Source organism: Corythoichthys intestinalis, chromosome 2 (assembly GCF_030265065.1).
Source record: "Corythoichthys intestinalis isolate RoL2023-P3 chromosome 2, ASM3026506v1, whole genome shotgun sequence".
Lineage (NCBI taxonomy): Eukaryota > Metazoa > Chordata > Actinopteri > Syngnathiformes > Syngnathidae > Corythoichthys > Corythoichthys intestinalis.
This window is the reverse complement of record NC_080396.1, coordinates 65,521,786-65,543,929: the sequence shown is the minus strand read 5'-3', so window position 1 is coordinate 65,543,929 and position 22,144 is coordinate 65,521,786. Positions and strand designations below refer to the sequence as shown.

Below are 22,144 nucleotides of genomic sequence, written 5' to 3'. Positions count from 1 at the left end.
TTTGGTACTGACCAAATACTTATTTTCCACCATGATTTGCAAATGAATTCTTTAAAAATCAAACAATGTGATTTTCTGGGTTTTTTTTTTTTCACATTCTGTCTCTCATGTTTGAGGTTTACCCATGTTGACAATTACAGGCCTCTCTAATATTTTCAAGTGGGAGAACCTGCACAATTAGTGGTTGACTAAATACTTATTTGCCCCACTGTATCTATCTATATTATTATTATTATTATATTGTATAAATATTTAAATTATTGTTAAACAGAAGTCACTTTCTTCAGGGACTCCGGCAGCTTATAGAGCCGCGAAATTTGGCACACTTGGTCGAACTGGCCCAATTAGAAGATTCATTTTGGTCTGTCTGCACAGCACAGCGGCACCTTTTTTGTGGGACCCTCTTCAATTGGGTTTTTTCAGCTAGGTGTGTGAATGTATTTCTCGTTACAAGAAAGAGGTGAATTTCAAACATGTTAGTTTCTCATGATATGGAGGAGGACGATCTGCCAGCACCCTGAGCTGCGTGCCGTCCGAGTTGCGCCAAACTGCGATTTGCTTTTTAAAGCTAATACAGAGCACTCATTTAACTCAATGGCTGCCATTGACGGCGCGAGACGACCAATCCATTTTGACTGGATTCACGTTCATTCGCCTCTCCCATTCAAAATGGATTGGATGTTTAGCGCCGTCATTGGCACTGAAACATGATCATTCAAAGCCAGTATTTCCAGTTTAAATTAATTGGACATCTATCGCAGTCAAAGGCATGCAGTAAGTCAAATAATGATTAAAATTTTTTTAAAAATTAAAAATCAACTTTACAGTATGACTTCGGGCCAAATCCAGTGTGCATTTCTGGTTTTATTCATTTTAATTTCATTGTTTTTAATGGTACTGTATTCATTCTTACACTTATTTGAAAATATATTTGAAAAATACAATCATGATCAATATTTTAAACAATATAACAATAATTCATATTTGAATTTTTTTTTAATGACCAAAAATAGTCATTTGCTCAAGCAGCAGTGTCCAAACTATGAACCGCGAATCAACTGCGCCATACAGCAAATTATGAAAATATCATTGAATATGGCCCACGCAAGAGGCTTCAGTTCGGCCTACATTCTCTTGCACTTTTTAGCTTCAACACTTGATGAAGCTAGTCACTTAAAAATCCCTCTCCATTAGCTCAATCCTACTTTTCTCAATCTTTAATCAATTATCAAAAAGCCGTTAGCATTCTAAAGATTTACAAGGATGGTTAAACTTGGTACACAAACATGCATAGAAAAAACTAAAGTTGGAGATCTCAAAACCTAAAACACACACAGGATGGAACAAATACAGTACAATGAAGAGGATTTTTAAATTGAAGATGATGAATAATCTGGCCTTGGCGAAAGCACCCCCAAATAAGCATAACGTCGAGTAATTGTAAATAAATGCATACATATTAGTGTTGTACGATAACACTAAATACATTGTCACATTTAACAAATGAAAGTTGAAGTTGGCCACTGTCCCTGAACGGGTTACAATTAAACTAAGATAAAAATAAATAAAGAGTAGGGGAATAGGGAACACAACTAAAACTCTCTAATTATGTCAAAACAAAACAAAACAAAAAAAATCAGATAGATATATATGTAGTGCTCTTGCACAGACGGGTAAATTGCCTTTTTCTTTAGCCCATTTTTCCTTCATTTATCACGGTTTAAAAAACAAAATACACAGTGTAATGTGAATATCAAGCTTAGAATTTCACATTCAAACTGTCTATCGCCGTCAATCGCAGCCAAATAATAAAAAAATAAAAAAAGGGGTGGGTCTTAGACAGCATTCCACTAAACGCCATTATGGAAGTAGAGAGGCAAAGTCAGAACCTCATAAGTGCATAGGACGCGTGTTATCCACCCACACACAATGCTACAAAAGCAGGATGCGTGGCTATATATTTTTCTCCTGAGCGCTCTTCAAATTGGGTAATTAAAAGTCAAAAAGTGCCACCCACTTACCGGTAATACTCTTGGCAGCTGACCGACATGTATATCTGGGAGACGCCCTCTGGCGGCCATAAGGCTGCATAACTCATGTAGTTTATATAACCCCTAGCAAAAAGTACAGAAGCATCAGTCTCGGACGAGGACTCACTCAGACATTTTATCATATAGAACTCCGATAAAAAGCTTGAAAAAAAATAATGAAATTAAAATCAGATCAGAGATAGGAGATAGTTCTGTCGAAAACGAATAATAAGCATGTCTTTGTTTGTGGAGACTTGAACATTGATCTGTTAAATCCTAACAAGAGTTTACATATTGAAAATTTTACTGGTACTATGTACACATTAGGGCTGCATCCATTGATAACACAGCCGACTAGAATTACGACGCATAGTGCTACCCTATTAGACAAGATCTTTACTAATGTCATGCTAAATGAGACCAAAAGTGGTACCTCAATTACTGATATTACCGACCACTTACAAATTTTCACTAATTATACTCTGCACACAAGTAACACAAATCAAACTCTATGGGAGACTTAGATCAGAGCAAAATATCGCAGAATTAAAAAAGGACTTGTTAACTCAAAGCTGGGACTGTGTCTATCATACAAGTGATGTAAATGAAGCGTATGGCTGTTTCATAAAAAAACTAAAACAACTATATGATAAACACTGTCCAATGAAGGTAATTCACAGACAACGCAATTCTCAAAATAAACCTTGGATGACCAAGTCCCTTATAAATGCTTGCAGAAAAAAGAATACTTTATACAAAATTGTCATTACCCAAAAGACAAAACAGGAAGAGGTTAGGTACAAAAAAATATCAAAATAAACTATTTCGAGAGCTTGTAAAAAACAGTATTATACAAAATTATTAGAAGATAACAGAGACTACGCTTGCAGATCATGGAAAATCATGAATGAAATTATAAAAAACAAAAAGTCTGTACAAACGTATCCAAATCATTTTTACGCTAATGACTTGAAAATAACTAAGGCAGATGACACTGCAAATAATTTTAATGAATTGTTTTGTTACAATCGCTCCTAAATTAGCGGAGAACATACCACATTTGCAATACAATAACAAACAGGAAAGGGCCCTGCACTCCTTATTTTTGCACCCTGTGAAGGACACTGAGATAAGGCATCTGATCGGGACATTGGGAAACAAAGCCTCGACAGACGTGCAAGGCTTGGACATGAGGCTTATAAAACTTATAATTATGACATCAGAACCTGGACAACGCGCCTGCCTGGAAAACACCTTAAAGTCTGGATATTGTGGAGGATAGCTGGGGTAGATGGCGGCCGCTGTGTCTGACCACACTCGAAGAAGAACGATATCGAGGATGTTTCCTTTTTGGTGCGCTGCTGGCAGTTTGTGATTGTGCCAGGTGGGACAGTGATCGCTGGGACGGTCCTTCTGAAGGACCTAGCGACGCCAGTCCCCCAGGCCATGAGGCTACAACCGAAATGGTGATGCAACCTACTTCGAAGCTGCGCAACCTTGAAATGAATGTTCGTCGGGAGTCAGCAAGGAACGAAAACTGCGACGAGGATTAAGTCAACAAAAGGAGGGTGGCGGACACGGCCTACCATCGATCCTCAGCTATTCCCTATCTTCTGGATCGAATCAACTGAATAAACTAATTACTAAATTATGAACTAGTCTACTGGATCTAATCAACATAACGAGCACATCGATCGACTATGGACTATTGGGAAAATGAACAATCAGAGGGGATGGTTATTATAAAAAAACTTGTAATCATTACGAAATCTGAATTTCAAAAATTGATATTTGATGTTTTCTGCATCCTTTATGGTATACTGGGAACGGGTTTCAATAAGCTTCGGCTTCTCCCGTCAGCCCTTTTCTTTTCGGGTTGAATTAATTGTAAACACATATACAGTAATGCTGTATATTTGGATTTGTCATGCCTGAAGGGGAAATAAATAAATAAATAAAATAAATCAATATTGTGGTGGTCAGTAAATGTTAATTTTAGAGCAAGTGCAGGGACTTATATATGGAATCACTCTATTCTGAGGGAATAAATATGGAATCATGAGAAACAAAGAAATAACAATCAAAACACATCTCTAGTATTTAGTTGCACCACCTCTGGATTTTATGACAGCTTGCGGTCTCTGAGGCATGGACTTGATGAGTATTCGTCATCAATTTTGTGCCAACTCTCTTTGATTGCAGTTGCCCGATCATAGTTGTAGGGTGGAGCCTTGCTGTGGACCTTTTTTTTTTTTTTTTTTCCAATTTCCACCACAGGTTATCAATAGGGTTGAGATCTGGGCTATTTGCAGGCCATGACATTGACTGGATGAGTCTTTCTCCAAGGAATGCTGTAAAAGTTTTAGCTCTGTGGCATGATGCACTGTCATCTTCGAAAATGACATATTTTCAAGTGAAGGAATCGGAAAGCTGTCTAAAATGTCAATGTAAATCTGTGCATTTATTGAAAATTTAACCACAGCCATCTCCCGACCGTCTTCTTCAGGCAGTCACCTTTGTAAATCTCACTGGAACAGCACCGAACAAAAGTTCCAGCATCATCACCTTGTCCAATGCAGATTCTTGACTCTTGCCACCTTGTCCAATGCAGATTCTTGACTCTTGACAAGGTGATGATGCTGGAACTAATGTTTGGTGCTGTTCGAGTGAGATTTACAAGGATGACTGCCTTAAAAAAAACATCAAAATTCCCTCAATCCTTGATGATATGGGGCTGCATGTCAGGCAAAGGCACTAGGGAGATGGCTGTGGTTAAATCTTCAATAAAAAGTTTACATTGAAATTTTAGACAGCTTTCTTAACCCTTCAATTGAAAATATGTTTGGGGATAATGAAATCATTTTCCAAGATGACAATGCATCATGCCACGGAGCTAAAACTGTTAAAGCATTCCTTTGAGAAAGACTCATCCAGTCAATGTCATGGCCTGCAAATAGCCAAGATCTCAACCCTATAGACCCTACCCACCGACGTCACAAAACCACGTGCTCGCTGTATGGTTCCGCCCACTTGTCCGTCATTTTGTCTCTGTATTAGCATTGGTTTCAATTGATCGAGGAATTTAAAATGCATTTCATGGAAGACCCGGTGCTTTCTGATGCCGTAAACTCACTGGATGTGTTGCATAAAAGGCGTTATGTGGAAAAGCTTCGCTCTATACAGTCGCCAGATCCATATTTGATGCCCAAATCGATATTTTTCGACCCACTGTCTTCGCCCTGTCTGCCTGACATCTGCTACGCTGATATTTACAATTATCTTGTCCACACAAAATCAGCCTATTCTCACGAAAATTTGAAAAACTTCAAGAGCTTGGAGGCTTATATATACTTCGTTGCTGGTTGGGTGAAACAGGTCCTCGTCCACGAAAATTCGGCAGGAATCTATCTTGTGCTTGGAAAGGTGAGTTACGAAATTTTCAATTCAAAATCTTTTGTTATTGCTAACATCCACTGTCAAGTCTAATGTATTTCATGTCGTTTGTCAATGGAGTTAAGGCTTTTAATGTTTATATGGTTTAGCGATAGCACTCTCACTACATACATACGTGTATGTTGTCGGCGATTAGCCTAGCAATGATCTTAATTGTGGTTATTTGTCAGCCCAAAACCCTCTAAGTATATCTTAAATGCATCTTACCGGATATAAAATGACTACTACATAGTCTGTGGTGATTTTTTGGTGCCCAGTTTTCACGTCGAATTGCAGCCGTCCATTTCGCTCTCCTCTTTGGATCCCTCGGAATACGGTAAAACTTCAAGTCTCTCCTTCCATCTTCTCTGTTAGTGCAACCAACAGCCACACACGCCTTCACCATTTTGATTATTAATGTTAAGGAGCAGAAAAACACGCCGTAAATAGGAGGAATGTACGTAGCCGTAACAGGTTAACACTATGTTTTGATGGACAATTGGGCGGTACCATTCAGGAGAGCGGAGTTGTGACGTCACGTGGGTAGGGTCTATAGATATCCTGTGGTGGAAACTGAAAAAAAAGGTCCACGCCGACCTGCAAGCAATGATCTGGCAACTGCAATCAAAGAGAGTTGGCACCAAATTGATGAAGAACACTCTTCAGCGTATATGCTCTGTGTTTTTATACGCATGTTTGCATGTGGGGAGAAAGGAAAGAAATTTCATCTGTGCTGTATGTTCTACGTATATGCATATTTGACAATAAAGCTGAACTTGAACTTCAAGTCCATGCCTCAGAGACTGCAAGCTGTCATAAAAGCCAGGGGTGGTGCTACTAGAGATGTGTTTTGATTGTTATTACTTTGTCATAAAAGCCAGAGGTGGTGCTACTAGAGCTGTGTTTTGATTGTTATTACTTTGTTTCTCATGATTCCATATTTATTTCCTCAGAATGGAGTGATTTCATACAGTGCCTTGCAAAAGTATTCGGCCCCCTTGAATCTTGCAACCTTTCGCCACATTTCAGGCTTCAAACATAAAGATATGAAATTTAATTTTTGTTTGTCAAGAATCAACAACAAGTGGGACACAATCGTGAAGTGGAACAACATTTATTGGATAATTTAAACTTTTTTAACAAATAAAAAACTGAAAAGTGGGGCGTGCAATATTATTCGGCCCCTTTACTTTCAGTGCAGCAAACTCACTCTAGAAGTTCAGTGAGGATCTCTGAATGATCCAATGTTGTCCTAAATGACCGATGATGATAAATAGAATCCACCTGTGTGTAATCAAGTCTCCGTATAAATGCACCTGCTCTGTGATAGTCTCAGGGTTCTGTTTAAAGTGCAGAGAGCATTATGAATACCAAGGAACACACCAGGCAGGTCCGAGATACTGTTGTGGAGAAGTTTAAAGCCGGATTTGGATAAAAAAAAGATTTCCCAAGCTTTAAACATCTCAAGGAGCACTGTGCAAGCCATCATATTGAAATGGAAGGAGCATCAGACCACTGCAAATCTACCAAGATCCGGCCGTCCTTCCAAACTTTCTTCTCAAACAAGGAGAAAACTGATCAGAGATGCAGCCAAGAGGCCCATGATCACTCTGGATGAACTGCAGAGATCTACAGCAGTGGGAGAGTCTGTCCATAGGACAACAATCAGTCGTACACTGCACAAATCTGGCCTTTATGGAAGAGTGGCAAGAAGAAAGCCATTTCTCAAAGATATCCATAAAAAGTCTCGTTTAAAGTTTGCCATAAGCCACCTGGGAGACACACCAAACATGTGGAAGAAGGTGCTCTGGTCGGATGAAACCAAAATTGAACTTTTTGGTCACAATACAAAACGATATGTTTGGCGTAAAAGCAACACAGCTCATCACCCTGAACACACCATCCCCACTGTCAAACATGGTGGTGGCAGCATCATGGTTTGGGCCTGCTTTTCTTCAGCAGGGACAGGGAAGATGGTTAAAATTGACGGGAAGATGGATGCAGCCAAATACAGGAACATTCTGGAAGAAAACCTGTTGGTATCTGCACAAGACCTGAGACTGGGACGGAGATTTATCTTCCAACAGGACAATGATCCAAAACATAAAGCCAAATCTACAATGGAATGGTTCAAAAATAAACGTATCCAGGTGTTAGAATGGCCAAGTCAAAGTCCAGACCTGAATCCAATCGAGAATCTGTGGAAAGAGCTGAAGACTACTGTTCACAAACACTCTCCATCCAACCTCACTGAGCTTGAGCTGTTTTGCAAGGAAGAATGGGCAAGAATGTCAGTCTCTCGATGTGCAAAACTGATAGAAACATACCCCAAGCGACTTGCAGCTGTAATTGGAGCAAAAGGTGGCGCTACAAAGTATTAACGCAAGGGGGCCGAATAATATTGCACGCCCCACTTTTCAGTTTTTTATTTGTTAAAAAAGTTTAAATTATCCAATAAATTTTGTTCCACTTCACGATTGTGTCCCACTTGTTGTTGATTCTTGACAAAAAATTAAAATTTTATATCTTTATGTTTGAAGCCTGAAATGTGGCGAAAGGTTGCAAGGTTCAAGGGGGCCGAATACTTTTGCAAGGCACTGTATATATATATTGCCCTGGACCTGCTCCATTAAAGTTAACATTTACTGACCACGACTATGTTTTTAATTAATTTCGTTTAGTGGTTCTGAATGCTAAAGTGTTGCACTTCTGAACTAATTCATTATTTTTTCAAGCTTTTTATCGGAGTTTGTTCTACATGATAAAATGTCTGAGAGTGCTCGTCCGAGACTGGTGATTCCATACTTTTTGCTAGGGGTTGCATTATTCTTCAGCATTGGCTGATGGGATTTTAATGAAGTATAAAGTCAATTGGGTGTTCGTTTCAAATGTTATTTGTTCTTGATTGCGATGTAATTTAATTTGTAAACTGGTTTTAAAGGTTGACATTTGAATTTATTTTCTTAACGTGCTCACTTAGTGCCAGAGGCTACCATTTCCAAGATGATCCGTTTTATTTCATTGATGGCACAATTTACCCCAGTTTATTTTCCCAAGTGACACAATTTACTATGCATGAACAAATGCACGGGTCCGCAACCTTTAACACTCAAAGGCCCATTTTGACCCTGTTTCTTAATATATGTATGCATATGCCGCAGTCTTGTGGGTACAACCACATTGCAACCGTACCTTTACATAGTTGGTGAATCAATGATCTGCGTAGATTAACTATATAAAATCTTCTGTGTAGCAACCATAACTATACGTAGTTAATGAAGTCATCGCATGTGTGTGTTTTGTTAATAAACACACAAAACAGTAAGCCTGACTTGATTTGCCTACTAGAGGAAAGTCACAAGCACCAGAAAACCAAATAATTCATTTTTTAAACATAAAACCTCGCCGTGCAGTGTTCTAAAGCTGCGGGTTGCCGACCCCTGATCAGTTAAAGGCATTACTGTCATCATCTTGCTATAAGGTAAAAACTGGCAGAACACATCCTACTCTTCAATTATGACTGTATTTCACTGCGTTAGCAATAGTTCGTAGGATGCCGACTGATGAACAACTCAATCAAATAATTTGATGGTTATAACTTAAAAGATTAATTAAAGGAACTTAAGGTAAAATTGAAAGTTCAATTTTGTAATTTATTTATTTCAAGATGCATAAAAAAGTAATGGCAATGAAAATATCAATAGTAGCTTTAATGGATGTATGTTACATTCAGCACTCCTCCCACACAAAACTTACACAACCTGTCTCCCCATCTTTAGTGAGGAGTGCATCAGACAACTCATAAATGCCTTGTTCTGTATTATATTTACAATTCATCCTTCATCATGACTGTACATGGCAAAGTCCTTAAATATGATTAAACGGAAATAAAAACAGGACAAAAGTTGGGACGTCTTGAATGTATGTGGGCTTTCCTCCAAGCAGATTTAAAAGGATTTCTTTTCTCCTTCCAATAAAAGGCATGTGCATAAAGCACTGTAGAAAAAAGTGAGTCACACAAAATTGGGCGATAAGTTAAAAAGTCCATGGAGCCACTTTTTGTTTTTACATTTTCACATGATTAGCCTCTTTCTTCAGCAGGGGTTTCTTTACAAATGCACACCCACACCACAAAGACTGTACAAAAAAATTAGAAATGTTCAGGTAACCCAAAGGGTTAAAAATAAAAATGTTCAGTGCATTAAGACTTTCCTAATAGAAAAAAAATAGACTCGCCGTGTTCCACGTGTGTGATAAATAAGTTCACGTTGTTACAGGCAAGACAGTGGAAGTGGCCTTGAACCAAAATTACAGTGACTGAACAAAAGCATCGTGGGAGTTGTGTGTAAAGGATGGAAAAATCACATTTTAGTGTAACACAATATAAAGCAGTCATATTAAATACTCTCCCAGGATGAGGATGTAAAAACACAGATCAATGCAGTCTGAAGTTTTGCATGTTTGCTATGAATAATGCTGTGAGGCTATAAGCTTATGAAAACATTGCCGAAGACATTTTTTAAAGTAGACACTTGCTGTGGTTGTATTTAGGAAGCAGAATCAAATACTTTAAAGAAACAATCAAATACTTAAAGGGTAGTAAGTCATATCTCAGAAGTGTACTTTTTTTTTTTTAAATTAAGTAATTTAAGAAAAAAAAAATCCTTGGTGGAAACCTTCCATATATTCTTTGGGTATATCATGTTTGTGTCATTGCTAAAAACACACAGTATTTCATTGCTTGTGAAAAGTTGACAAGTTCCTAAAAATACCACAATTTGACACAGGCGTTACTTTGTAATATATCACAAAATTATTGTACAATTTGACTTTTTTGTCCCTATTAGGAATTAACTGGCCAAATAGTTGTTCTCTATAAATGTGACTTTGAATTGTACGAAAGAGGATTAGGGCCAATGAAGAAGGAAATACAAACGGTTGATTCTGAAAATAAGATCGGAATTCTGACTATGAATTCTTCAAATTCTCAAAATTCTTTAAAGTCAGGATTCTCACTTTAAAATCAGAATTTGAAGGCTTTAAAGTGAGAATTCGGAGAAAAGTCAGAATTCTCACTTTAAAGTCACATATCCGACTTCAAAATTCATAATCTTGGCAAACTATTTTTTTCCTTCAGTGGCCCTAATCTTCTTCCGTTGCATTGTGACTTCACTCTCCTAGTTCTATTATCCAAATATTCCTTTAAAAAAAATACTTAAAATATTTTCAGTGAACTGAATTCTTAGCAAGGACAAATTTCAAGCAGGATTGTAATCATTTCATCAATTAAAGTGACTCTTTAAATGTCTTGGGTGGTGTGTTTGGGTAGAGGGTTTAAGTCTGTTTGACTGGCTGGACAAGCATACACACAAAAAGAAGCGCACACACAGTAGTGGCTTGTGAGACTGGACAGTTTAGGGAGGTATAAAACATCTCCATACAATTTACCACGCGCTGCAATTAAAAACCAAAGTGTGCTCGTGAGCTGATGCCGCGGCCATCAGTGTGCATGAGGAAGACTTTAGCAGGCGTCAGCATGTCCGTGAAACGATGTGTCAGTAGATTCGTAAACATTTCATGTTTCCACCTTGGCGACGATTCCACCACCTGTCTGTGGAAATGTGTGCTCGGACACTAGTGCGAGTGAGCGACAAGAAACTCAGCTTGTTGCAATCGCAAAGACCATTTTTACGATCTTAAAAAGGCTGACAGAAGCGCTTTGTATTGCAGTTTAGGACGAGAACAAATGATACAAATGATTTTTGAAGCAAAAGCGCAAACCATGATTATTTTAGTTGAAAATGTTTTTGGAGGGAGAGTTTTTATTTTTGAGCCAGAAAATGGAAATAATTAAAAAGTGTCAGGATTATATGGACGTTTGTGAACACTAGCATTAGGAACGCAGAAGGTCGTCTGTAAAAGTAAAGGGCATTGCAGCTAAGACAGCAATGATCAATGCGAAGCCTTCCAGTCAAAATGAATTGGACGTTGATTTAAATGGAAATGCAACACAGCATTTTTGTGGAAAAAAAATATTTAGGAAACGAGTATTTTGAATTATAAGCGTGATTGCGGAACCCCGTACGGTGGTAAAAATGTATCTCAAGTCCCCACTGTTATAGTATGTAACTGTGATTCCCACCTCTAGTATGAATTTCACATACTGTTGAACGCCCACCGAGACTGCACGCAAACAAAACTGCGTGTCCTTTGCCTTCACAAACTACCATTTTCATTATCGACACTGAAATGGTAACTTCCGCTTTGGGTACATTGTCAGTTATTCTGGCTCAAAGACCATAATGTCGCAGTTTGTGTTCTCTTGTAGACAGCTAATGAATAAGCGACACAGTCACGACCGTTTGGATGATTAATGAGTTGTGACCTCCAAACGAAGCCTTTTTCCACCCACTTTACTCTCAGAGTCAAAGTCAGACAGTATTGATATATGAATTCGTATAAATAACAAAGTTGAACAGTATAAATATAAAGAATCTGTGTTTTCAATGCCATATGAATGTTTAGCATGTTTGTGTTGTGTGCACTTGTGAGCCAGTGTTAAGACAAAACAGTGAGAGAGCTGTGTTAGAGATGAGGCTTTCCCTCCCCGACCTCGTGGAAGAGGGATGTGTAAAATTCGGGCTCCAGTTGCTTGTTGCGGTAACGCTGCACAATCTCTGTGATTCTCTGCTTCCGCCTCACATGTGGCGGGTTGTATGAGTCACTTTCTAGGCGTTTCCGTCGGCACACATTGATAATGGTTTGCCGCACCAGGAAGCCTAAGAGGACACGATGGCAAGTGAAGGTTTTATTCAGAATTCCTCGTTGCATTTATTTGAACAGTGGTACCTCTACTTACGACATTAATTGGTTCCGGTCGCGTAACCTGAAAATTTCCTTAATAGAGACGCGTTTTACATGTAAATGCCCTAATCCGTTCTAAGCACTGCTGACAAGCCACATTAAATTTTATAATTAGGGTAAAACCGGAATAAAACAACAGTCTAACACATTTTAATCATTCTTGTTACCTAACCTAACCGTTAATACCTGTATTGTAATAGTTAATAGAACAAAATGCAAAGAATAAAATATTATATCTTACCTTTCGAATGAGGCAATGTCCTCTTTCACGAGTTCGATGGTGCCTATTGCCTGTCTCACTCTTCGTGACAAAAAAACGCGAGGAGACCAATGCTACCATGTGCTACTAATGTAATGAATTGTCTATGGGCTTAAAAAAAAAAACTCTGAGACAAAAATACTAGGAGCCTTGTGCTCATTTAGCTAAGACAGACTCGCTATAGCTACAATAACACCGTCGTGCCTGTCATCAACAATAGGCCAATAGGAGAGAGGAATCCCATTACTGAAGCATGATGGGAAAAATTATGACAGATAGGGCAGCAGGATCTTTTGGCGCGATATTTAAAAGCAGAAAGTACATACGTATCCTTTACAGTACAGTGATCCTTTGCTATATCGCGCTTGAAACTTTTAAAAACGTTACGATATACGCATGCATACATGCACAAACATTGTTCTCTTTTAAATGAATATATCTCATTTCTATCATAATTATTACATTTGCAGTGCTTAAAAAATATTTAATAAATATATATACTTTTTTTTTTCTTCTTTAAATTATACTTTAGGAAAAAAAGGGGGGAAATATGTCATGTAATATATATGCTTAAAAAATATTTAATAAGTATATATACTTTTTTTTTTTTTTTTTTTTTTAATTATACTTTAGGAAAAAAGGGGGAAAATATGTCTTATATGTATACCCTTCCAATGCTGTTAAATCTGAATAAATACAATGAACACACACAAAAAAATTATTGTAAATAAACTTTGCGGATTTTCGATGTTCGCGAGGAGGCGGTCCCCATTATCTACAAAAAAGGAGGGATCACTGTATTGTATAGCATTTTTGCCTCTTGTAATCTGAAATTTCTTGACAAGTGGGAATATTTTCCCGTTTAAACGTGTCATAACCTGAAAATAACGTTTGTAGAGACGTCCATAAGTAGTGGTACCACTGCATTTCAATTTTTCGTTTCTTTTTTTTTTTTTTTTTACTTTGATCGTCAATGAAAAACTGATGGCAAAGGGAAATTGGGAAAAGAAAACATACATATATAGCTTTCCATGTCCAAATAAATTTTGTAAGTATGGCGACTACAACGTTTTAATGTATTGTTGATCAAAAAAAGACCTTTTTTTCCGTTTGACATGGTTTTGTTTAGAAATTTTGCCATAACTTGAGAAATCTTCGATGTTTTCTTCACAAATTTGTTACACATATGAAGAATGGCATGCTTATTAATAGAGCTGTCTGATAATATCAGTAGCCAATGATAGCATTTTAAAATGGTATTGGATAATATCGACATCACTTTTTCCTTATTGGTTTTGGGCCAATATGAATGTTGGGTTCAAAGTGAATGTAGAAGTCTTCTGCCTTCTCCCTTTGTACAAGGGCTGGTCACAAAATTAGCACAGCAGTTATGTTTACTGACCATTAGATGTCTACTAACTAAGATGCTTGGGATTTGTTAAGTTCTGCAATGATTAATCGATTGACTCGAGTAAATCAATTAGAAAAAAAGCCTCGAATCAAATTTTGCTGCTTCGAGTGTACATTTAATTAGAATAATGGTTTGTTTTTAAACAGTTTGCATTTAGTTTTATTGATTTGGGTGGATACACTGCCCTTTAGTGGCAACAGTGAATGAGATAACATCTAACATTGCTGGATCCAGCTGCTCCCCGTTAAGACCAACGTAAGGTTGTAAGTTTTTGTTTGAGCTAATATGATTGTTTATGGATTCGTAATTTAAATTTGAGTTTGTTTTTTTTTTTTTTAATGTGGGAATATGCTTTTGGACGATTTGTTAAGAGCATTGTAAAAAAGAAAATAATTAAAAAACGTTTAATATTTTATTATTTTTTGGCTTTTAAACTAGCGCACTTTTGTTTTACTAGTTAGCCAACTTTTCTTTTGATGTACTTAAATCCCATTTTTTATTTTTATAACCTCCAGAATATTAATTTATTATAGATTTTTTTTTTAAATTTGGAAAGCGTTGAAAGAAAAACCAGAATTTTATTTTGTATTCGCATTTACTGCTCTTTTGAAAGTGCAATCTTAGCAAGCCTTTGTTTAACATCTCCTAAAATTGATTTTGCAACACATTAAATGGTCCTAATCCGATTAAGCCATAAACCCTAACTGATAGATTAATCGATTACTTAATTAACCGATAGCTGCAGCCCTAGATTTGTTATGTGAGCAAACCAATTGATCTGGGCATCACTATATAATGAGCCATGATATGTTAAGTCCACAATCACATGTATCAGTATCTGTTTGATATTGGTATTGGATTTTTGGAGTTGGACAATATCGGGATATCGATTTTCGGTTAAAAAGTAATTATTGGAAAACTCTTATCAATATAATTCAGAATTGAAAAATTATGGACTTCAGTTTTCAAGTTATTGACAGTTGAATCTTGACCGGATATTACCGGTTGTCATGGTAACAGAACATTAAAAAAAAAAAAAAATCAAAATAAAATTCTTATTGAGGTATCTACTGACCAAATATGAACAATAAGTACTTCAGAACCATAATTTACAGCAGGACTAAGCATTTTTGTGGTAACCAGTTACCTGTATGCATTTGGTCACCATAGTAACCACACACACACTATGATAACATTGCAATGTGTACCACTGTTTTGCTGAGATTACTAACTACAACCTACCTAACGCCCTACGGCTGACTACCATGCCATCCACCAGCGGGATCACCATGCTAAACTTGCCCACAGCTCCATGCAGTCGGATTCGAAAGAGGCCCGTCTTCAGAGGGTGGATGAATATCAGAGGAACATCCTTCTCAAGTAATCCCGATCTAAAGAAGGAGCAAAATAATTAGTGATAATGTGGATGTAGGATTTGTCAATTGATAATAAAAAATATTTTAAAAAAACAAAACAAAACAAAACAAAAAAAACCCATCTACACTAAAACAATGATAACATGGGTCTTAAATTCAAGACAATTTAGTAAGGACAGCAAAATAACCTTGAATCAGCAATAACCATTGCTGATGCAGTAGTAACAACCTAATTGCAGTAAAATATTTGCATGAAACAACACGTTACGTTCATGTCTGATGATGAATTCTTATGTAGGTGCACAAACTATTTAATTTCACACTGTTAATCCCCTTAAAATGAAGGGTTGCTGGTTTCCCGTGTGTGAAGTTTAAAAAAAAAACAGTTGATGTAAACTATAATGCCATAACCATGGGAACCTCCGAAATTTGCAAACGCCGTCATGAAATTAGATGACAGTTTGTTATGTATGTTTAGTGAGACCGATAACAAAAACATATTAGGAAAAGAAGTGCAAATGATGCATTTGAATCGTTCTTAAACTCGTAACTTTTATCCCAAGGTGACTTTATTGAATGTGTCTGATTATCATGCTTTACTGCCATCACAAGTCAGGCAAAATTCCTTTTCTTGGCAAGCCATTGCATGTTTCAAGTCTTGTTTTGCGTGGAAGGGTTAGCAGCGCTTTGCTTTTTGCAGCAGCCCACACAATTTGCAGGTTTGTTTGGACCAGGAGTTTCAGTTTGGCATCTGACCAAAGCCAAACTCAAGTAAACCAGGTCAATTTGAGCAGTAGGGTGTTAATATACCTGCAAGAGGTGCTGTTGCTCATACTTGCTTCTAAACCTGTGCTGGTTTCTCCAAGGAGATCAGACAGTGGGAAGTTTTCTAAAAACACAAACAGCGCTTTTCAAGAAACCATGTGAAGATCACAGGATATATCAAGTATTTGTATGATGCTATTACGTCTTTTGTAACTCTATATACTGAGTGAAATGCTAAACAGTTACAGGAAAAACATGCTTACCAATATCATCGAAGCACTCCACCCAGACAACAAATACTTTTGTCTCCGGGCCCAGTGGTGGAAAAGATTTTCCACTTGAAGACCGCTTGGTCTTCACCAAAGGACTCAGCTACACAAAGTCACACAAACACAAATTAAATTGTCCCGTCACCATTTTGTTCTGTAAAGTTGGCATTACCTTTTTAGCGGACTCCAGGTTGTCAGAGTGATTAGGAAACAGCTCCAGAGTGAGATTGGGCTGTTTAAGTATGCTGGGCATGAGGTCCATATTGGTATCAGCCTCCAGTGTAGAGTCACTATGGACTGATGACTCCTCTGTGAGATAAACCAGATTTTTCAGAACTTTCATAATCTTCCTGTTGACTCACACATGCATTATTTAAAAAATATACCCTAAAAACAGATTTCAAAGGACTCTAAATGGAGTACAAATTGCAGTTATTGAAACTTTGAGAATTTTGAAGAAAGCATGTTAAAAAAAAAATGTTAGCTGATTTAAATTGTAAAATGAAAAATAAACAATACAGCACCTTTAAACTTAGTTCATAATCAACTTGTGAAACTATGAAATAAAGTAAATTGTTTTAAAAAATGGTGTTATGTAGATATTATTTTATAACATACATAACTAATTATCCTTTGAGATGTCTTTGATAATATAAATACTAACCAGAATGTTCAGTTAGCGACGGAACAACAAAGGCAATTTCAGTCAGTGCATCAGCGTAGTACAAAACTTTCTTCTCGCCATTGAATACTGCACCCCCTGTGTCTTCAGGGGTAGTAACTGATTCATCTGTAGAAGAACAGAAACATTTCAAAGTCTATATCACTGATTTTGACAAGTTTTTCATGTCTGAATCAATTACCAGTCTGTTGTACATCATTTTCAGAGCACGAGTTGAGGGACCAGCTAGTGTCCAGGTGTCCTGTCCACCCAGGGTGGCTTCCTACGTCCACAGGCCAGCCTAAAGACAGAAGGAACTCCAAGAAGTGCGGCTGAACGCTGGCAGATGACTCTACATTCCTCAGAATCTGAGTACATAACATGAGAAAGCAAAGTCAAGACTTACTGATCCTGGAAATCTTTATTAGAAAGAGCTATTTTTGTGAGTTAAAGTGGGTAATAAATTGTCGCTTGAGTAACACAGAATGGACAGATGGACTCCAAATTAATTTGTCAAATTTGTACCCAAACCAACACCAGACATGCTCTGACACAAGAAAAATACATAAAACACTCGGAAAAAAAATTGCCATGAAAATACTGTTTCATTTCAAATTAGTATTATGGTGATCGTACAAAAGTCATTTTTCCTGTGCACAGATGAGATAAATTTCACTGCCGTGAAGTCCCCTTAGCCCAGCTAGAGTCTCTGACAGCACTCTCCCCTGCCCATGTGACGTCTCCGCAGCTCAGCTTTTGCTCGCCTTGTAGCACCTAGCGAAAGAGTTTTAAACTACTGTAAAGTTGATAGTATGTCGTATGAGAAAAGTCTGAGGAACGTAGTACACTAAACCATGCTCACCATGTTTGGATGGTGATTTTGTGCGTTTGAGTAGCATATGATAGGCCCCACATTAAAGATAATGTGACAGTGCCCTTTCCTTTTAGGTCTTGACTCATTCACTACGTGACTGGAAAGCCAAGTTACGTGTTGTGTGCAGCAATCTCGGTCAGGACCGAGTAAGTGAACGGGAAGTGACATAACTCAATCTTGCCCCCTGCCTGCACATTGGCTGCTTATTGGATTTGATTGACAGATGCTCTGATTCTGTTTCCGCTCCCTCCCCTGCATGTGATGAGGCTAGCTGGTTGGTCGTGCACGACGTCGGACGCTGCAGCTTGCTCAACGCCCTCCCACGCAAGTCCCAACTTCCTTTGGAACGAATCAGTGCAGAAGGTGATTAGTCTCTGTCGCGAACGATTCGTTCTTTTTTTGAATGCATCGTTCGCGACCGACTGAATACTATTATCCAAAGCGAATGTAACACGTTCCATTGTTGCTGTTTTTTTAAATGAGTTTTTTAAAATTTAAACTTAATTAATAACTAAGCAGTTGACTTGATTGGTTATGGTTATTTACTATGTCCCAGACGACTGGTTATTTCTTATTTGTTACTGCTTAGGTAATATTTTACTGCAGAAAAGGTGACTGTCACACAATGAATATGATGTAAAAAAAAAATATATAATATTTCAGTTACAATCACAGTATTTTAAAACCTTTTTATTTTTTTACCTCGTGGCTGCTTTTCTGTCCAGCCCTCATGTAGAAAACAAAGACGGTATCAAATGGGCGGCAGGGGAGCAGATCAAGGTAGTTGATGTCCTCAAAGAATCCTGGCAAGGATGACTCCAAGCCAATGAGATGAGGAGGTAGACGACTGTTGTTGGGCTCCTATCAGTAATTCACCAACAAATGTGAATGAAGTAACAATAACAAACACATTTATCTGCTCAGTGACCCAAAGTACTTCAACAGAGTCAATAAACTGTGCCACTGGGAACCAAAATAAAATATTTCATCAGAAATGCTTGCAAACCTTGAGGGCCTCCAGAGAAAGAAAGCCAAAGTGGGAGAGGAAGAGACGAGCTGTCTGGAACTCTTGAGAAGGTGGAGGAGGTTTGCAGTCTATCTGTGGGTCAGGGAAAGGCTTCGACTTCCAGATGTCATCACTTTGCCGCTCCAACGTGCTTTCATAATCTATCTGCTTGGTCATCAGAATGCGAAGCTTGTCATGTTGAACTTCCAACTAAATAAGAACAATGAGAGGAAACATTGTTTAGGAGTATTACAAAGCAAGGTGAAGCTAGGTCAAGGCATCCTACATAAACTACATTTTGCAGTTCTAATACCAAAAATTGAAATATGAAGTTGCCAGTAATTATGAATTTATTGCAACACCATTTAATAGGGATTGAAACAGACAACAAATTTGAATTTTAAATTTTGTGGACATAAGGATTTGAATTTAAATGACTAAATTAGCCAATCGGGACTTAATAGTCACTGAGACTTAATAGTTGCCGTGTTTTGCATGGAGAAGTAAGCATCTAAGCACATGCTCACATCAAAGTTTCAAACGTGCAATTTATGTCTCTAGTGGGGCTGCTGCTGCTATCGATTATTTTAGTAGTCGATTAACCTATCAACTAGTTAGTCCGAATAATCGGATTAGGAAAATTTAATGCGTGAGTGAATAAATTTTGGGAGATGTAAAACAGGCTTGCTAAGATTGCACTTTTAAAAGTGCATGAAACGCGAATACAAAAAAAAAAAAATTCACGAGTATATCTTCAAACTACGCAGGATTGCACTTTCATTTAAAAATTAATTAAAATACCTGAGTTTAGCCTCAAATGGTATAAAAAAATTAGAGGATCTAGGTATTTAAAAAATGAACAATTGGCTAACTTGCATAGCAAATGTCCGCTAGCTTAAATGCTATAAAATGCTAACGTTTGTTTTTACAATGCTCTTCACAGATCGTTCAAACACATATTTTCAGAAAAAAAGGCTAAATATACTGTACCTTTACACTAAATTACGAATGCATTAAAAACTTGCCACTAAAGAGCAGTGTATCGATAAAACTAAATGCAAACACTTTCAAAACAAGCCAGTACATCGCCACTCTAACTAAAAGAATACTCGAAGCAGCATAATTTGATTCAAAGCTTTTTTCTAATCGAATTACTTGAGTTAATCATCTAATCATTGCAGCACTACTCCCTAGCAATGCTCAGCAAGAATGAGTCAGTCATTAACTTCCACCAGGCTCTTTTCTTACCGTGGGCAAAAAAATGTGCCAATGATTGAAAATTCTGTGGCAATTTTCAAGCATGAAAGAGGCTGATGAACTACCAAGATGCCAATCTCCAAGACCACTAACTCTTTTTAATGTAACCAGATAAATCAATTAGAACTTTTTCTCCCTGCCAGCACCCAAGAAACATATTAACCCTTCATCACTGTAACTCTGTGGAAACTGACATAGTATGGGAGTGGCTCTCTGATCATCCTGCGAGGCAATACAACATACAGTAGCTGAGCTTGTATGGTAACACAGCTGATTTAATTGCTGAGAGCAATTTAGCATTTTGATGTAGCAAGCCTTCCTCTCACCTCTTTGCTAACAATGTCGTCGAGGTCAGGAATGCTAACATCTGCTTTGACCAGGGGGATTTTATCCACTTCTTCAGGGAACGGCCTTTGCTTGACATTATATTTGATCCCCACATCATTGTTTGGTGTTGGACGGCCCTCAGGAACAAATACCTGCTGTGGATGGAGGACAGAGGAAAAGAAAAGGAGGCCAATCAGGGTTGTCTGTCTTGTTTCAACACATTTCTGATGTCATTATTGTTTGGCAAAATCTGACTTCACGATGTACCAATCTCCTGCGTAATCTCACCTTTTGATTGGCCCGAGCCCCTCGAGGTTGGTGGAAGAGCTGCATGGTCCAGGCATGTCTGCCGGCAGTCCCTCTGATCAGAACTGTCACTGAAGGACTGGGGTCTGTTAGGGGAGAAAAGCACCACATCTTATTTAACCTTCACCTTTCACTGGTTCTTAGAATGATGAAAGGGGAAAAGAAGGAGTTCTTTACTAACTTTGCTCATTGCCAAGAGGTTGCTCCAGCATGGCAAGAATGACAGAATTGTCCAACACAAAGTAACGGAAGTTACTGGCCCCGGTGGCGCTGAGTCTGGCGTAACGAATCAAGGTGTCTTCGTTGAGCAGACTACAAGTGGAGGCGGGCCCACTTGGGGAGGGGAAAGCTCCCAAAACCTGCATGATACTGAATGAGCAGACAACGGCACAAACAAAGGCATCAAGTAAAGCTTTGTCTGTGTGTTTTTTTTTTTTTTTTAAGGTTTGAAGTGAAGTTCGAGACTTCACAAAGCTTTGTCTTTGATCTTTGTGAGTAGACATGGAAAATTGACCATCTTACCATGATAGAGTGGCCTCAGCTGCATCTTTCACTCTCATTGAAGCGGGGTTATGCTCCTTCTCCCCTTTGTGTCGCACTTCCTGTTCCTGTCGTGACTTGCTGCCGGAGATTCCCAACTCTACGATCTCCAAGACTTCAACTAAACAATCCTTATGCAAAACAGGGTTATGTGAAAAGTGAGTTAGTACACAATAGTGCTATTTTAACAGCGGAGCTTGGAACGATTCATTTGGCCCGTGTAGAATGTAACATACCTTTTCATCCAGCATGTCAGGATGTTCAGTAAGCCACACACAAAGAAATTGGAAGGCAGCTACAATCATGGAGTGAAGGTCTCTGGACTGAAGAGGCGCTGGACGGCTACACTGGTACACAATGTAGCCACATATCGAGCTGACGGCCCGTTTCCGGTCCGCAGAGTCAACTCCCACCTTGACCTGTACAAAAGACAACATTGTAGAAAGTGTGCTTATGTGATGCCCTAAGTAAAAGGGAAACACCTCAACTACATGTCTGTAAGTTTTGGGCATACAAGAAGTAGATTTACCTTGGCAAGGCCAGCCAGAAGTTCCAGGGCAGCTAGTGAAATGCTCATGTCTTGCCTCCACTGGGAATTGAGCCTCTGAGTGACCAGGTGGATGCTACGCACCAATAGGCCTGCCGCTGTATCTGGAAGAGCTAAAACATATAACAGCCCGAAATACCAAATAGAGCACAGCAAAGAAAACACACCACAATTGTTGGTGTTAAAACATGCCTTAAAGAGAGTGGAGAACAGACTGAGG

The 22,144-nt window shown here is 38.1% G+C and overlaps 1 protein-coding gene across 8 annotated transcripts in view; it reads right to left on the bottom strand.

Annotated features, from left to right (window-relative positions):
• Positions 1-8,117: 8,117 nt before the first annotated feature.
• The window catches only part of ralgapb (Ral GTPase activating protein non-catalytic subunit beta), a 45,050-nt gene continuing 31,023 nt past the window's right edge, over positions 8,118-22,144 (bottom strand). Inside the window, exons 11-25 of one of the 8 annotated variants that reach the window (XM_057827332.1) lie at positions 21,907-22,037; positions 21,614-21,796; positions 21,360-21,508; positions 21,019-21,206; positions 20,820-20,923; positions 20,531-20,686; positions 18,948-19,157; positions 18,644-18,802; positions 17,270-17,435; positions 17,071-17,196; positions 16,579-16,715; positions 16,401-16,509; positions 16,183-16,261; positions 15,239-15,387; positions 8,118-12,241 (exon numbers count right to left, since the gene is read on the bottom strand). In XM_057827332.1, coding sequence (XP_057683315.1) covers positions 12,048-12,241; positions 15,239-15,387; positions 16,183-16,261; positions 16,401-16,509; positions 16,579-16,715; positions 17,071-17,196; positions 17,270-17,435; positions 18,644-18,802; positions 18,948-19,157; positions 20,531-20,686; positions 20,820-20,923; positions 21,019-21,206; positions 21,360-21,508; positions 21,614-21,796; positions 21,907-22,037 — 2,240 coding nt within the window. In that variant the 3' untranslated portion in view covers positions 8,118-12,047. The remainder of the gene's footprint in view (positions 12,242-15,238; positions 15,388-16,182; positions 16,262-16,400; positions 16,510-16,578; positions 16,716-17,070; positions 17,197-17,269; positions 17,436-18,643; positions 18,803-18,947; positions 19,158-20,530; positions 20,687-20,819; positions 20,924-21,018; positions 21,207-21,359; positions 21,509-21,613; positions 21,797-21,906; positions 22,038-22,144) is intronic. The other 7 variants (XM_057827276.1, XM_057827294.1, XM_057827266.1 and 4 more) reach the window with 7 other exon arrangements.